Source organism: Octopus bimaculoides, chromosome 6 (assembly GCF_046866305.1).
Source record: "Octopus bimaculoides isolate indiv1 chromosome 6, ASM4686630v1, whole genome shotgun sequence".
NCBI lineage: Eukaryota > Metazoa > Mollusca > Cephalopoda > Octopoda > Octopodidae > Octopus > Octopus bimaculoides.
Genome location: NC_142933.1, coordinates 57,350,878 through 57,370,018, shown reverse-complemented (window position 1 = coordinate 57,370,018; position 19,141 = coordinate 57,350,878). Strand labels below are relative to the sequence as shown.

The following is a 19,141-nucleotide window of genomic DNA, read 5'->3' as shown; positions in this document are numbered from 1 at the left end:
ATAATATATATATATATATATATATATATATATATACATATATATATATATATACATATATATATATATATATACATATATATATATATATATACATATATATATATATATATATACATATATATATATATATATACATATATATATATATATATACATATATATATATATATATACATATATACATATATATACATATATACATATATATACATATATACATATATATACATATATACATATATACAGAGCCTAAATCAGTGAAAGACCTGGGTATCGACATGAGTGATGATACCTCTTTCCAAGTGCACATTACCAGAATGGCAACAAAGTGCAGACGATTGGCTGGATGGATCCTGAGAACATTCAGAACCAGAGATAAGGAAACCATGATGATACTCTGGAGGACATTTGTCCTCAGCCGCCTGGATTACTGCTCACAGCTGTGGTCACCCACCAGTCTGAAATTAACAGCAGACCTTGAAGCAATCCAGAGGAGATTCACAAAGAAGATTGTCTCTTTGCAACTGGTCAGCTACTGGGAAAGGCTGAAACTGCTAAGACTCTACTCCCTGGAGAGAAGGCGGGAGAGGTATGCAGTAATATACATCTGGAAGATCCTGGAAGGAATTGTGCCAAATTTTGGCATTGAAAGCTACACCAATGCCAGAACGGGACGGCACTGCATAGTGCCAAAGATCCCAGCAATGCCATCACGCTTCAGGACTAGTTACTGCAACAGCTTGGGATTCAGGGGCCCACAGCTTTTTAATATTCTCCCAAAGAGCCTGAGGAATCTGCACAAAGTAGATGTAGGAGTTTTTAAATCAAAGCTGGACCTCTTCCTATCGAGAGTCCCAGATGAACCTACCTCGCGGCAGGAGGTGCAAATGAGAGTTGCTAAATCAAACTCCATTCTTCACCAAGTGCCACATATTGTAAGAGGCTCCCTGTAATAACAGTGTAGCAACACGGTGGTGCATCAGCATGGCCGCAGCTCTGAGCTGAAACTTTGAAATGAAATGAAATGAAATGAAATATATATATAAATTCTGTGCTGCATCTGAATTTTGTCAGTGAACAGGTCGTGGTCTCAAAGCGACGAAAATATTTTGACAAATTAAATTTAAATGTTGAAGTGAATCTAACAGTTTTTGTGTGTTATTTTAAATGGCTTATAAACACCTTCCACACTGCAGTTGTTTTCGTTCCAGCACACGATCTCAGATCAGGTCACTTGCTATGCAAGTACATCTCCGTAATATATATATATATATCCAAGAAAGTTAGGGTTTGTGAATCCAACCCACTAAGGGATAATATCTATCTAATATACTGCTGGACGTAGGAAAAAAACACTATGTATATAAATATATATATATTTATACACATACACACATACACACACACACACACATATATATATATATAGTTCCAGTTTCGTATGATTCAGTCATGTTTTCCTGTGCTTCTGAAAACCTGTAAGAGTATTTCAAAGAAAATAGCCAACTGATCAGGAAAGTATTCTAAAATACAATATGTCTATAAAATTACGATACATTTAAAATCACCTACATAAATATACTGAGCAGAAAGAATCTTCGACAAAACATGAAGTGAAAACATCGCTGTTTCTTCATTCTAGTTGTGTCCCCATGTGCTTACGGGATCTTTCCCCATGTGCTTACAGGAAAGTAGAGAAAATTCCTGAGCTCTACCACAACTTTAAGGAAAACTTGAGATAAGATAAACATACATGCATTTTCTATAATTAAGTTCAGGAAAGGTCCCGAAAAAAAATGTGATAAGCTATCGATCCTCCCTTTCTGTATTTTGTTTTTGTTTCTGACCTATGCATCAACATTTTCTTTCCTTTCCTCCTCTTATTTTTTTTATATATTCTTCTGGATCTTTTCCCTTTGAACGGCAGATGAAGAAATTAATTTTTTGTAACTAAACACTTTCAAACTTCGGACACTGGTACAATGTGTCATATAAAACATCTTTTACTTTAGTGTTGTTGAGAAAAGTTTATATTTTCAAAGTTATTTCGTGTTAAAGTAGTTGTATTTCGGTAATTTCAACCAATGAATCATGTCTATTCAGCTGAATAAAATTACTGCCGTTGTTTGTCAACAACAACTATCAGCGGTGTATATTTCGTTTGTCACTGTTATTTATGACATCGTTCATGCAATTGTACTGCTTTTAGAGTTAGAGTTAGGGTTGGGAATTTAGGGTTAGAGTTATGGAAAAAAGTGAGAAATGAAGAAATTGGAGGGGGAGTGGGGGTGGGCAAAAAAGTTTTTCTGAAAATAGTAGCTGAAAAACAGGAAAAAAAAAACTAAAAGGAGTAGAAATGCACGAACGGTTGTGGTGGTGCCATGAAGTAAACATACTTTAGATACACTCGTTTATTCATATAAACATAAATGAGATGAAATATGTCATAAATAACATTGACAAATGAAATATACACCGCAGGAAGTTGTTGTTGACAAACAAGAGCAGTAATTTTATTCAGGTGAATACACATCATTGATTGGTTGAAATTACCGAAATAAGACAACTTTGAAAGTACAAACTTTTCTCAACAATGTTTTATATGACACATTCTATCAGTGTCCGAAGTTCGAAAGTGTTTAGTTACAAATAATTTATTTCTTGATCTGCCGTTCAAAGGGTAAAGATCCATTTTTCTTCCTAACAAGGTCTGGCTTTTTATTGCTTCTAACCCGTTCATTTATTTTGGTTGTAAGTTAGGCAAGCGTTTCTTCTCTATTCGAATAATTCACTTTTCTTTCAGGAGTTTAAAAAACAAAAACAATCTTCTCACCAGGGAAAAAAACTGGAACAAAACACATCAATATGCCAGTTTAACTGAATGTAATTAGTGTATATGATGACAGGGAACGTTGGCAAGTTATTTTTAAAAAAAACTATTAATGGATTTAACGTCAAAGGCAATTTAGAGAAAGAGAAGAAGGAGAAAGAAAGAAATTAGCAGAAAATTAAGAGTGAAGAAATATAGTGCGATAGACGAATGGGAATAAAGGTTAAAAGCGTGGAAATAGATATATGTAGTGGAAATGAAATATAAGAAGACAGTTAAAGATCGAATTTTATTGATTGGTAGAAATTACTTATAGGAACTAAAGGTATGTTTTTGCCAATGTTTGCAATGATAAACATGTTCTTTAAATGTGTTTACAAGAGAATTCTCTGAGAACAGCATGAGATATTGTTCTTCGTTACAGAGCGGACAAAAGGATTTACCTTTATCATATGGAAAGGATCTAGATAGTATATTCTATTCCAAATCAAATTGTTTATTATATTCCTTTAGAGACCAAATTAATTTACTAAGCCCAGTATTGTTGTTTGTATTGATATGTCTAAATGTAGAGTAATGGTTTGATATTCTTTTGGACAACTGAGATGAAGAACTACCTATGTAAAAAACGACATCAGAACCAGTAGTAATTTTACATTGATAAACAGAGTTTCTAGTCTTGTAATTACTGCTAAGGAAACAAATGCGAATAATACCAATAATACCAATGTTTTATTTGGAACATATGTTGGAAGTATAAAGATTTGAATAACACTTGCGTTTAACTCCATGTCTTAATTTATCTATGTCACCCAAAAACATTTCACTAAACCCTGGAATTTCTACCTTTATAAGTAGGTTGTAACTTATGTGAATTTTGCTACCCTGGTAACTATTTTTTTTCCATGTTATTTGTACACATTGAAAAAATGCATATACATTTATATGCATATATATATATATATATATATATATATATATATATATATGTAAATATATGTATATATATGAATATATGCATATGTGAAGGTGTGTGACTTAGTGATTAGGGCATGTGGCTGATGATCGTAAAGTCGTGAGTTCAATTCCTGGCAACGCGTTGTGTCCTTGAGCACTTTATTTCATGTTGCTGCAGTCCACTCGGCTGGCAAAAATGAGTAGTACCTGTATTTCAAAGAGCCAATCTCGTCACACTCTGTATCATGCTTACCCTGAGAACTACATCAAGGGTACACGTCTCTGTGGAGTGCTGAGCCACTTGCATGTTAATTTCATGAGCAAGCTGTTCCGTTGATTGTATCAGCTGGGACCCTTGCCATCGTAACAGATAGATTGTTCCCTATATATATATATATATATATATATATATATATATATATATATATGTGTGTGTGTGTATTATATGATTGTAAAACTGTCATTATTGAGTAGAAAAAAGCCTTTAGTTGAAAGGACCAATGAAAAGAAACCAATTTCAAATGTGTATCTGTGAATGTAAATTGTATATTCTATTCATACAAACAGTATTGTTCCATTGTCAATCTAAACTGTCCAATGAACAGGAACGAGTAGCAGTTTATTGTGATATTTTTTGTGATTCTTTTTTGCAGCTTTGATAATTATAAAGCATATTACTCTGTCTCTGGTATTTGAGTACTATTTTTTTCCAACTTCTTTCACATTTATATGTTTACTTTGGTATATATATATATATATATATATATATATATATGTGTGTGTGTGTGTATATGTATGTGTATAGATAAGTGTTTGTATATGCATGTATGTATGCACTTGCAACGTATTTTTATGGCTCCTGAAACTTGAGATTATCTTTAGTTCTTAATAGTTTTTAATTGGGATGATATTTGTAATCACCGTATATAGAGACAAAAATACAATATGTTGTTTGGTTAACGTTTTCTTAACTCATGGAATATTTCTTTTCCAGATGTGACGTGTACTCCAGTAGAAGTTAGAATAACTGAAGTGAATTCCAATACAACTTATTACTATTGAAAACCATACAGTATCTGTGATTCCGGAATATAATCGCAACATTAACAACATAAAAAAAAAATACCATTTTGAAATAATTAAAAGTTTGTTAAAGCGTGTTCTATCATTTATAGTCTGTGTAAAGGAAGAATACATGCCTTTACGCAGTGATTAATTATCTCAACTTCCTTTTGATATCGTGGTTTCGATACATTTTAATAAAAAAAAAGAGAGAGAGAAGAATAAAGGAAAAACGTGGTAACACTACTTAAGTCATGGCTCGTGAATTTCTAGAGCACTTTTATTTTCGAGGAATAGACGGAGCGGTAGAAAATTCAGGTGGTGGGACGGGCACTGGATACTGCGGCGGTCCAACGGGGGCAACAACTCCAGATGAAAATGATACATACAACAATAATCATTTTCAAAACCACTTAACAAGATCTCTTAATCCAGTAAACACTGGCAGCAACGAGAATAATAACACATCAACAGACATGGTGGACGCCATGAAAAAGAAGTGGGTACGTTTACAAGCCAATATTGATAATATGTTCCAGGGTTTTGGCTTCTCGCAGCCGTTCAACAGGCGTAGAGAAGGAGCAGTAGTAGCAGGTGGAGGAGAAGGTCGCTGCGGAGTAGGAGGCAGTCTGACGCCAAATGAGAAGAAACGGAACGACAACCTTCATCTTCATCACAGTAACAACCATCGTCACCACAGTCATTGGGCTGAACACGACACTCACCTAAACTCCTCCAATTCCGATGCCGTGGTTGTTTATCAAGAGCAGATTGAAATGGCTCTGCTGAGTCAAGGAGAATTACGGCTTGGAGTTGGACATGATTTTGTCTTGGAGTTGCGTTCTAATCCTACTTGGTGTGACAAATGTGGGGACTTCATATGGGGAGCCTACAAACAGTGCCTCAAGTGCAAACGTAAGTGAGATTCATTCTTTCTGTCCATATGCCAATATATTGATTAAAAAAAAAGAACTTTTACTTGTATTCGGTTGTTGTCAGTATATATTATACGTTGTTTTATATCTTGCTTACTTTAGCGGCAAAAGTAGCTTAACTGTTATTTCAATATATTATTTCGATTTTTAAACTTTTTACAGATTTTTCATAATTGCTTGGAACATTCAGTTACGCACAAACTATTTTACAATGGGAACTAAAAATAATAAATGCATCATTTTCATTCATCAAAAGTTAATATTAAAAAATCAAAGCTGTTTAAGTTCAAAGTTTAAAACGATTTTATTTTCTAAAGCAGTTATCAAAAGACATTCAAATTCTTTAATCAGACGAAATTTAATTTGATTTGATTAAAGCGAAAGTCATTATTGTAGTAAGTAAAAATGAAGTTATTTAGAATATTTACAATTTCTTTAAAAATGTGGAATAAATTTAAAAAAATTCCGGATGTGATTTGTAAGAAAATCAGGAAGTTGTTTGTTTACGTCACCTTTTCGCTATTTTTAGTTTTCATGTGGTTTAAGTTCTTCATTTTAAAATAATTTTAATACATATTCTTTCGGTAAAATACTGTATGTATGTAAAACAAAATATTTTATCAGTTTTTTAGAATTTAGTGATAGAATTAAGGTTCCATTCTAAGCGGTTTTTAAGCGATAATCTCGTTCATCATTTATGATGGATGAAATTGGTTTCAGTAGTTAGTAGTAGTCGGGAAGACATACTTCCTCGACTTAACTCTCATTTTAGCAACATGACTTTTTTTTTTAAGTCTCAGTCTTTTGTGCTGCCAAGGGAAACTAAAAATAAATTCTCTTGCTATTTACAAATTGATTATAAGCGAATAAAATCAACTAAAATGTTGCCGATTATAGTAAATTCGTTTCGATTTTTTTGGGCTTCAATTATAACACATGGTTAACTTTAAATATATATTCTTTTACAATAGCAGTAGCCACTTGAAAATATGTCTGTAAATAAGTGCGTGTTTGTGTAAACGTGTTATTTATGTGCATGCAGTAAATTCCCTCTCTGCTGGCTATTATATATAAATGTATTTATATTTATGACACATATTCATATTGTATCTCATAATTCCTATTACAAGAATAGTGTCCTTTTTTTGAAACGATAATATTTTAAAAATTTAAGATTTGGTTTCTTTTCCTAACTGTTGTTTCTTTATGTTTGCTGCTTGAAAAATTTTAAAGGCAACTTTTTAGATTTTATATATATATTTTAAGTTTTCTGTTAGTCAAAAACAATAATTTTGAATATCTGAACATGTGATTCTGCTTGAAATAATTAATGCTACATCCCTTAAATGCAGTGGCATTAAAATATCTGAATATTATTGTAAAATACACGTGTTTGAAAAAGACTAATGTTTGTTCTTTAAAAGTTTTTATAAATGGGATGCCGTTTGAAGTGAAATGCTATATTTTAGGGTAATTGATAAAATTGATTTGAGTGATGTTCTAGTTTCTTGCAACAAAAGAGTGATAAACTTAAACATTTAATAGAAAATAACAGCTGATCTCTTAGCGTTTGTATCAAAAAGGAATTTTTGTATTTCTTCTTGAATTTTGTTGACTATTTATTACATTAGTTTCTGTCGAGAATGTATAAAAACTTATATTAAAATTGTGACATTTACAAAGCAGATTTAATTTAAAGGGAAACAAATGTCATTACGTTAACTAGACAGTTTATATTTACGTCTAGAGCGTACTGTAGTTAGTTATTGATCATGATTATATATATCTAATATTTTTATGTTGGTGTAAGGTCAATGCGACACGCCTTACATTACCAGCCGTTTTCTTATCCATTAACTATATCAGCTAGATCAATACTCAACCCCCTCATATGTTTCTTTGATCAGCATCTCTAGCTTCACCTAATTGTACTATATTCTCGACTAGCTATAATTATTTATTACTCTTCTCTTCAATAACACTGGATCTTCTGCAATTTACCGTATGTTCGTTAAAACCTTACTTATTCACTGATGTACTAGATTTACCATTTAATTTAATTCGTAGACTTCATTTTTGACATCAAGACAAAATTGGACTGGTTAAATCACACCCTTTTCCCTTGGAGCATGTGTTTAAAGCTGCCTTACTACTTCTTAAAATCAACTATAGGATTTGTAGTTATTTCTAAATAGAGGGTAAATCGATGCAAACAGACTACATGCAAAGTCTTTCATGCTGTGTCTATGGCATCTACGCAATCACAACATTCTTTATTTCTTCCTTAAAGTAGTCATCATCCAAATATTACACATACACACAATAAAATGTACCTAACATGAAGAGATTGAGTTATACAGGGACAAGAGATCTTAAGGATATTTTCGATCCTTCTAGTTTGTTTTAGTTAAAAAACGTCATTTCTATTCTGAATGAAACCTATACTAAACAAAGTTTACTGTTCTTGTTTGTTTGATCCATTATATATATAGAATTAATTGTAGCGGAAAAGTAACGCAACATTTAATATTACACATATGAATGTATAAAGTGGATTTAAACCTTTGTAACTAGCAGTAGGGCATAACCAAATAGAACATCTAAGTACTAGAAGCCACTGACACCAAAAAGTAGTGTTAAATATCATTTTTCAAAAATCAACTACAGTAAGCACAAAAATCATACCTTCCATCTAGAGCACAACTTCGACCTCTTCTATTCATCAGATATGAGAAAAGCTACAGGAAAATCAGGGACGAAAAGTCTCCGGGTCTAACAACATTACAAACATATGTCAAAGGTCTGAAAGAATTATTGCAGTCTTCAAAGTCAAGACAAGCAAATTCCCCAGATTATGGAGACTGAGATAGTCACCATGGTTTTAATGCCTCCAGAAAATCCAACTAAAGCAAGAGTAATACCAACCAAATCCACTGTCTCTCTTCTTAACTACAGGACATCAAATACATCACTCAATAATGTAAACATACCACATAGATACAAGATAAAAATACTAGGAATTAGATACAACACCTCCTCAACTATCACAGCACACATATACTCACATTCATCATCAACCAGCCTTTCACTCTTGTGTACCATTCATATGGCCACATCCTTACTCTATCTCTAACCATTTCTCACTTTCTCTTTACACTCTTGCAACCTCTACCATCCATCCTTTCTGTTCTGTCGTCTCTTCTTGCATCTGTTCACCTTCTTGCACTTTGAGGACTCACGCTAACTGTTTCTCCTCACAATTTTTTCTTTCTTTCCAGTCCCATCCTGATTACTCCCATTCACTTTTAAATAATTCAAGGTATCGATGAATCTCCTCTACAGCATGAAACCTTTACCTGCCTCGTCTTTCATACTTTAACCTCACAACACTTAACATAGAGCCCCCCACTTACCTCACTAATATAGGTATTATGAGAAAAGCACCCAGTACACTCTGTAAATCATCATCATCATCATTTAACGTCCATTTTCCATGCTGGCATGGGTTGGACAGTTTGACTGAAAACTGGTAAGCTGGGGAGTGCATGAAGTTGCAATCTGATTTACATGGTTTCTATGGCTGGATGCCCTTCCTGATGCCAAACACTCCAAGAGTGTAATAGGTGCTATTTACATGCCAGTTATGAAATACTGGCATCAGCTATGACTATGATCTCATTTGGCTTGACAGGTTTTGTCAAGCCTGGTATATTGCCAAAAGTCTTTGTCACTTCCTCTGTGAGGCCCAAAGTTTGAAGGGTGCTTTTTTTACATGCTAGCAGCATGGGTCCCAGTTCCGTGACACTGGCATTGGCAATGACTACTATTTCTCAAGCACAGCATATTGCCCAATGTTCAAAAGGTACTTTTTACGCACCAGTTCTGCAACACTGACATCAGCCATAAACTGAGATTTCACTTGGCTTGATGGGTCTTCTTAAGCGTGGCATATTGCCAAAGGCCTCAGTCACTTGTCATTGCCTTTGTAAAGCCCAGCATTCGAGGATCTTGCTTCACCACCTTGTCCCACGTCTTCTTGGGTCTACCTCTTCCACGGGTTCCCTCCACAGTTAGAGATGGGAACTTCCCACAGCTGTCCTTGTCTATATGCATCACATGACCATACCAGCACAGTCATCTCTCTTGTGCACATCTGATGCCTCTTATGCCCAACTTCTCTCTCAAGACGTACATGCACACTGACGTTGCACATCCAGTGAAGCATACTAGCTTCATTTCTTTCAAGCCTTCACATGTCCTCAGTAGTCACAGCTCATGTTTCATTGCTGTGTAGCACAGCTGTTCACCCCCAGGCATTGTACAATCTGCCTTTCACTCTCAGGGAGAGGCTCTTTGTTACAGAAGTAGGGTCTCTCTAAACTTTGCTCAGCCTATTCTTGTTCTAGCATCTATGCTCTTGGAGCATCCACCTCTGCTACTGACTTGGTCACCTAGGTAATGGAAGCTACCTACTTCTATTTTCCCCCACTGGCATTTGATGGAATCTATTTTCTATAAATTTTTGGTGTTAATCATACCTGTGCACTTCCCACACACAAAAACTATTTTCCCAGTTAACCTTCCTCTCACATTGCTGCATCTCTTCTGTGTCCATCGCTTGCACTGGGCACATCTTATGGAGTTACTATCATACCTATGCTTTTTCTACAGATTGAGCAGGGCTTTCTACCTGAAGGGAGTTGTGATTTGTCTGTTCTACTTAAGACTTCAGTTTTTGCTAGATTAACACTAAAAGGCCTTTTGATTCTAAACTTTGCTTCCATGCCTGAAATTTCTTCTCTAGTTTTGGTAGTGATTCAGCTACAAGAACAAGATCATCAGCATAGAGGAGCTCCCAGGGGCAGCCTGTCTTAAATTCCTCTGTTATTGCCTGGAGGACTATGATGAACAAGAGAGTGCTGAAGATTGATCTTTAGTGAATCCCTTACTTGTACCATGAATTCATATCTATATTTGTTGCTAGCCTTTATCTTAATGATAGCATCCCTGTACATGGCTTGTACAGCTCTCACCAATCAGTCATCTACCCCTAGCTTCTGCATTGACCACCAGATAAGAGAGCAGGGGCTTTCTTCATGTCAACAAAAATCAGGCAGTTGCTTAACCAGGAATATAGCATCTGTTGTGCTCCTGCTTGGCACAAATCTGAACTGCATCTCATCTACATTAACTGTCTTCCTAATTGATTGAACTATGACCCTTTCTGTGACTTTCATCACCTGGTGCAGCAATTTGATGCCTCTGTAATTATTCTTGTCTAAGGTGTCACCTTTGCCTTTTTACCAGTTGACTATAATACTGCTGCACCAATCAATGGGTATGACTCCCTCATGGATAACCTGATTAACTATATGGGTGACTAGGCTATATCCTACTCTGCCAGATATTTTAAGCATCTCAGTTGTGATTCCTGATGGGCTGGGGGCTTTCCTTGTCTTCATATCCTTAATTGCTTCATCTACTAAGTTACTGTTGATTCATATAGCTGGTCCCTTATGTGGGTCAACATTTGGCAGACTCCTTCTCCCATTCATTCTCCATGTTTAGTGGCGTTTCTAAGCCTCTTTCTTTGCAGAATCATTAAATGCAAGTGTACCGTCATCAAAGCAGACACATTTCTTTCCTATGACATCATGATTTTCCCTCACAGTCCAAAACACTTCAAGTCTCTGGTCCTCACATTGCAGAACATAGGCAAACTTCTTTTCTGCTTCTCTCCTAGCTTCCCCTATGGTGATCTTATAGTTTCCTGCTGCCCCAACACTTCTAGTCCTTCCAGGCCTGTTTCTTTGCTCTAATGGCCTTGTCTGCAGCATCATTCCACTACCACATCACCCTCGGTCTGGATGAGACTTTGCACCAGCCACAGATTTGGTCTGTGACACTCAGCAAGCTGTCCCACAGGAATTCCCAGTTGCCCCCTATGTGATAGGCCTGTAGTTCTTCCTCTGTCAAATTTCTCAATTAGGGTGTTCCTAAATCTCTGACCATATAAAGCTTCCAAATCCTTCTTTTCCAGATTGGTCTGCTTCTTGGCATCCTTCTGGCCTAAAGTCTAAAGTCACTAATGACTAGTTTTTGCTGGGGGGTGGGGGGTACATTCTTCACCAGGGAAGGTCTTTGTATTTATGAGGTGGTTGACATTAGAAAGTGCATCCAGCCATTGAAACCATGCCAAAGTAGACATTGGAGTGTGGTATTAAAAAGACAATGACAGTAAACAAAGCAAAATGATTTGTCCAACAAAAAAGAACAATAACAGTAATATACAAACAATACATTAGATTTGTCATTGAATATCCAGGTTCTGTCACTGTCCCAATTGCTCCATAATAAATCACAAAGAACACACAAGCTAATGAGAGACCCTCAGCATGGTTGCTCGATCTGCTAGAAAAAGCAACGAAATGTCCATTAAGAAAAATGACAATTGTCATTTTCTGATAGTTCACCTTGTTAGCTTCTGTTATTGCTATTGTGAATCTATAGGCATACAGAAATAGTGGATAGTAGAGGGGGTAAGACCTAGCTCCTTTCCAATTTAACCACTAAGTATGGTCCTTAGCTACACAGAGACCTGGTGTATATGGAATAATGTTCATGCCATATCTAGTCAATTAAACCAGCCATATCTGGCCCAAATGTTCTACCTGTTTTATGTTCAAACTGGCCTCTCTCACCTACCCTGCAATGTCATTCTAAAAATAATTACATCTTCAAAATCTTGAAGCTACAAGATAATATGATTAATTTTTAAAAATGTTGATAAATAAGCATTACATTTGATAAATTAATCTGAATGCTAAAGGGTTAACTTACTACCTAGACGATATCTGACACAATTAAGAAAATATTGAAGGAATTTAAATATAGGCACAGGCATGACTGTGTGGTAAGAAGCTTGCTTCCAAATCACATGGTTCCAGGTTTGGTCCCACTGCATGGCAAGTGTCTTCTTCTATAGCCTCTTTGTGGGTGGATTTGGTAGACAGAAACTGAAAGAAGCCTGTCACAGATACACACACACACACACATGTGTGTGTGTGTGTCTGTTTGTCCCCCACCATCACTTGACAACAGGTGTTGGCATGTTTATGTCCCCATAACTTAGCGGTTTGGCAAAAGAGATCTATTGAATAAGTACCAGGATTAAAAGAAAAACGTACTTGGGTCGATTCATTCAACTAGAAGTTCTTTAAGGTGGTGTCCCAGCATGGCTGCAGCCTAATGACTGATGTAAAAGGAAAGATAAAAGATAGTAATTTGAACTGCTTGAAGTAAACTAATTTCTCTCTAAAAATCATTTGTTGTCTATGAAAACTAGCTGTTACAAACACAGATGGCTATTATAGATTGAATGAAGATTGCATTCTAATATGCTTAGTTTGTTATATAAATATAGAGTAGTAATAGAAATCAAAGATATGACACTGGAAAAAGCAAATGTTATGTAATGGACTTCATTAGCTTACAGCTATTTCTGTTATAAGATGTGGTGGACTCTTAGTTGAGTATCAGATTAACATCCTATAGTTTCATCAGAGGAAAGTTGCATTTTCAGAACATACCGGATTTATGAATGAGAAAGTTTATATTGAATGGCTATGAAGTTCATTACATACCATTTGTTTTTTCCAGTGTCATTTCTTTGTTTTATATATATATATATATATATATATATATATATATATATATATATATATATACATGAAAAGCCCCAAAGACAGGAAAAGCTCCTGGCCCATCAGGAATCACTGCAGAGATGCTCAAAATATCAGGTAGTGTCGGCTATAGCCTAGTCACCAGGTGATACACGAAGGAGTCATACCCAATGACTGGTGTAGCAGCACCATAGTCAACTGTTACAAAGGTAAAGGTGACGCTTTAGACACAAATAATTACAGAGGTATCAAGTTGTTAGATCAGGTAATGAAAGTCACGGAGAGGGTCATAGCCCAACTAATTAGGGAGCGAGTCAGCTTAGATGAGATGCAGTTTGGGTTCATGCCAGGGAAAAGCACCACTGATGCTATATTTCTGGTAAGACAGCTGCAGGAGAAATACCTAGCCAGGGATAAACCTATGTACCTGGCTTTCGTTGACATGGAGAAAGCCTTTCACAGGGTCCCCTGATCCCTTATCTGGTGGTCAATGAGGAAACTAGGAATAGAAGAATGGTTAGTGAGAGCTGTGCGAGCCATGTCCAGAGACGCTGTCAGTAAGGTGAGGGTTGGCAATGAGTATAGTGAAGAATTCCGCGTAGAGGTAGAGGTCCACCAAGGTTCTGTCCTCAGCCCCCTCCTATTCATCATAGTCCTCCAGGCGATAACAGAGAAATTCAAGACAGGATGCCCGTGGGAGCTCCTCAATGCTGACGACCTTGCACTAATTGCTGAGTCACTATCAGAACTAAAGGAGAAGTTTCAGGTGTGGAAGCAGGGACTAGAATCGAAGGGCCTTAGAGTCAACCTAGCTAAAACCAAAGTCCTTATAAGTAGAAAGGTAGAGAAAACACAAACCACTTCAAGTAGATGGCCTTGCTCGATTTGTAGAAAAGGCATAGGTAGAAACTCTATAAGATGTACCCAGTGCAAGCTATGGACACATAGGTGCAGCAATATCAAAGGCAGGTTAACTAAGAAGTTAGTTTTTGTATGCGGCAGATGTTCAGGTGCAATAAACACTGTAAATATGGAGAAAACAACTTCTGTTTCATTCCAGGGAGAAAACCTAGACATAGTTGATAGCTTCTGCTACCTGGGTGACGAAGTTAGTAGTGGGGGTGGGTGCGCTGAAAGTGTAGCTGCTGGCGACAAAGGGCCTCTCACTCAGAGTAAAAGGCAGACTGTATGATGCATGTGTATGAACAGCCATACTACATGGCAGTGAAACATGGGCCGTGACTGCTGAGGACATGCGTAAGCTCGCAAGAAATGAAACCAGTATGCTCCGATGGATGAGTAATGTCAGTGTGCATACCTGACAGAGCGTAAGTATCTTGAGAGAAAAGTTGAACATAAGAAGCATCAGTTGTGGTGTGCAAGAGAGACAATTGGGCTGGTATGGACATGTGGTGAGAATGGATGAGGATAGTTGCATGAAAAAGTGCCACATCCTAGCGGTTGAGGGAACCCATGGAAGAGGCAGGCCTAGGAAGACCTGGGATGAGGTGGTGAAGCACGACCTCCGAACATTAGGCCTCACCGAGGCAATGACTTGTGACCGTGACCTTTGGAAATATGCTGTGCGTGAGAAGATCCGGCAAGCCAAGTGAGGCCAAAATCCAAGGCCTCTGCCAGGGATGTAGCCAGCGCACTTACACGTAACATTCCTTTATTGGACACTAAACTCTGCTTGCGAAGATATGGTGAGGCAAGTGAAATCGAAATCGAACTATATTTGTAGGAACACTAAACTCGGCTTGCAATGACCTGTTGAGGCAAGTGAAAGTGAAATCGTGATGGCACCTGTACCAGTGAAGCACTAAAAGCACCGTCCGAGCGTGATCGTTGCCAGAGCAGCTGTCTAGCTTCCATGCCGGTGGCACGTAAATAGCACCAGCGTGATCGTTATCAATGTCGCCTTCCTGGCACTTGTGCCAGTGGCACATGAAAAGTCATTTGAGCGAGATTGTTGCCAGTGCCGATGGACTGGCTCCTGTGCAAGTGACACGTAAATACACCATTTTGAGCGTGGCCTTTACCAGTAAGACATCCGAGCGAGATCGTTGCCAGTGCCCCTGGACTGGCCCTGTGCAGGTGGCACGTAAAATACACCATTTTGAGCGTGGCCGTTGTCAGTACCCGCCTGACTGGCCCTCGTGCCGGTGGCACGTAGAAGCACCCATTACACTCCCGGAGTGGTTGGCGTTAGGAAAGGCATGCAGCTGTAGAAACTCTGCCAAATCAGATTGGAGCCTGGTGTTGCCTCCTGGTTCACCAGTCCTCAGTCAAATTGTCCAACCCATGCTAGCATGGAAAGCGGACGTTAAACGACGACGACGATGATGATGATATATATATATATATATATATATATATATATATATATATATATATATATATATATACATACATATATATATATATACATATATATATATACATATATATATATATACATATATATATATACATATATATATATATACATATATATATATATATATATATATATACATACATATATATATATATACATATATATATATACATATATATATATATACATATATATATATATACATATATATATATATACATATATATATATATACATATATATATATATATATATATATATACATATATATATATATACATATATATATATATACATATATATATATATATACATATATATATATATATATATTGTTGTACTTGGGGATGGTCATATTGCCAGTTTAGCCAATAAAAACACACGCACTGTATATTTGGTGTTAATTTTTTTTTTTTTTTTTTTTTCAGCTTTATATTACATTAATCTTAATCTTAATCTTATTTCGGCCAGAGTTCTTTCGTCACACTTCTGTGACCTCATCAGTGGTCCTTTGTTTCCTTCTTTCTTATGTGTGTCTCACCTTGCTAACTATCAGCCATTTTGTATTTTGTATTCCTATTGTATGTGTCTACGCATGCGTGTCCTTCAATGTGTCTGTGTCTTTTGTAAGTGCATGTGTGTATGGGGAGTGTCTGTATCACCTATATTCTCTGTTAATACGTGTTCATTTGTATTAGTTTTTATTTGACATGGAGAAAGCCTTTGACAGGGTCCCCCGATCCCTTATCTGGTGGTCAATGAGGAAACTTGGGATAGAAGAATGGCTAGTGAGAGCTGTGCGAGCCATGTACAGAGATGCGGCCAGTAAGGTGAGGGTTGGAAATGAGTACAGCAATGAATTCCGGGTAGAGGTAGGGGTCCACCAAGGTTCCGTCCTCAGCCCCCTATTATTTACCATAGTCCTCCAGGCAATCACAGAGGAGTTCAAGACAGGTTGCCCCTGGGAGCTCCTCTATGCTGATGACCTTGCCCTAATTGCGGAGTCACTATCAGAACTAGAGGAGAAGTTTCAGGTGTGGAAGCAAGGTCTAGAATTGAAGGGCCTTAGAGTCAACCTAGCTAAAACCAAAATCCTAATAAGTAGGAAGGTAGATAAAACACAAACCCCTTCAGGTAGATGGCCCTGCTCAGTATGTAGAAAAGGAGTAGGTAGTAACTCTATAAGATGTACCCGGTGCAAGCTATGGACACATAAGAGGTGCAGCAACATCAAAGGCAGGTTAACTAGCAAGTTAGTTTTTGTTTGTGGCAGATGTTCAGGTGCAATAAAGACTGCAAACAAACAGGAAACAACTTCTATCTCATTCCAGGGTGAAAAACTAGAGGTAGTCGATAGCTTCCGCTATCTGGGCGACCAAGTTAGTAGTGGGGGTGGGTGCGCTGAAAGTGTAGCTGCTAGAATAAGAATAGCCTGGGCAAAGTTTAGAGAGCTCTTACCCCTGCTGGCGACAAAGGGACTCTCACTCAGAGTAAAAGGCAGACTGTATGACGCATGCGTACGAACAACCATGCTACATGGCAGTGAAACATGGGCTGTAACTGCTGAGGACATACGTAAGCTCGCAAGGAATGAAGCCAGTATGCTCCGTTGGATGTGTAATGTCAATGTGAATACCCGTCAGAGTGTAAGTATCTTGAGAGAAAAGCTGAACATTAGAAGCATCAGTTGTGGCGTGCAAGAGAGACGATTGCGCTGGTATGGACATGTGGTGAGAATGGAGGAGGATAGCTGCGTGAAAAAGTGCCACACCCTAACAGTTGAGGGAACCCGTGGAAGAGGTAGGCCCAGGAAGACCTGGGCTGAGGTGGTGAGGCAAGACCTTCGTACATTGGGCCTCACCGAGGCGATGACTACGGACCGAGACCTTTGGAAATGGGCTGTGCGTGAGAAGACCCGGCAAGCCAAGTAAGATCGTTGCCAGTGCCCCTGGACTGGTTCTTGTGCGGGTGGCACATGAGATGCACCATTTTGAGCGTGGCCGTTGCCAGTACCGCCTGACTGGCTCCTGTAGGATTTTCGAGCGAGATCGTTGCCAGTGCCCCTGGACTGGCTTGTGCGGGTGGCACATAAAAGACACCATTTCGAGCGTGGCCGTTTTCGTGCGGGTGACACGTAAAAGCACCCACTACACTCTCTGAGTGGTTGGCGTTAGGAAGGGCATCCAGCTGTAGAAACTCTGCCAAATCAGACTGGAGCCTGGTGTTGCCATCCGGTTTCACCAGTCCTCAGTCAAATCGTCCAACCCATGCTAGCATGGAAAGCGGACGTTAAACGATGATGATGATGTTCATGTGTGTGTGTGTGTGTGTGTGTGTTTTTTTTTTTTTTTTAATGTGTTTAATTAAATTTTGTTAACGTATGTAGTATTTAATTCCATTTGTTTATCTATGTATTGTATTATACTTTGTTCCTATTATTGTTTTATGGGTAACATGTTGTCACATGCTGTGGTTTGTTAGTGGCGTATGTTAGTGTTCCATTCTAGTTTCCTATTCAGGCTAGGTTTCCCTTCTATTATGTGTGTAGCTTCAGTAATTTGTCTAAGTGCTGCATCACTGCTATGTGTAGATAAGATTTTAATTTCTATGTTGTTGATTGAGCCTCTATGTTCTTGCTCAGCGTGCTGGTACAGAACTGATGAGTTCTTCCCTTCCTTAAGTTCCCTCCAATGTTCGTTTGCCCGCTCCCCTATACTCCTTGCTGTTTCGCCTACATAAATTAATTATTAATTGACGATTCCCTGCCCTCATTTCTTGTATATTTTATATTTGATATCTCTAAGTTAGATAGTTAAACCGTAATCCCTCCACACGGAACTTTTTTTCATACGGGACTATTTGTGGCGCACATGGAATGGATTTCTTTGGGGTGGGATGCCTGAACTCGCTGGCCGATGAATTCGTAAGTGCCTTTCTTATCGTTGATTTTTGGTGTCGCGTGGCCGAGGATTACCGTGAATTTTTTTAGAGACACTTTCAAATTTATCAGAATATTTGGGCTGAAGATTGGAATAGTGAAGTTTTCGTTCGCTTAACCATGAAACGATTCGTACCCAATTAACTAAAGGCTTGTTTTGTTTGTGCTTTTCCCTCCGGTTTTTTGTTCTATGTGTGCCATAAATATCGCCATCCGTTTTAGAGAAAAATTTGTAGTTTAGAAACGGTAGTTCTTTGACTGCTGTTTCTGAATTTTCAGTATGTTGGAGAAGCAACTCAATTGCTAATCCCTTATATTTATGATATATATATATATATATATATCCCTTATATT

At 37.4% G+C, this 19,141-nt stretch overlaps 1 protein-coding gene across 3 annotated transcripts in view; it reads left to right on the top strand.

Annotated features, from left to right (window-relative positions):
- Nucleotides 1–19,141, top strand: part of LOC106878752 (ras association domain-containing protein 5) — a 247,897-nt gene that overhangs the window by 188,002 nt on the left and 40,754 nt on the right. The window contains exons 1-2 of one of the 3 annotated variants that reach the window (XM_089353949.1): nt 4,362–4,478; nt 4,785–5,767. The exons of 1 other annotated variant lie outside the window; for it this stretch is intronic. In XM_089353949.1, coding sequence (XP_089210075.1) covers nt 5,107–5,767 — 661 coding nt within the window. In that variant the 5' untranslated portion in view covers nt 4,362–4,478; nt 4,785–5,106. Of the gene's footprint in view, nt 1–4,361; nt 4,479–4,784; nt 5,768–19,141 lie in introns of those variants that run through there. One more of the 3 variants, XM_089353948.1, reaches the window with a different exon arrangement.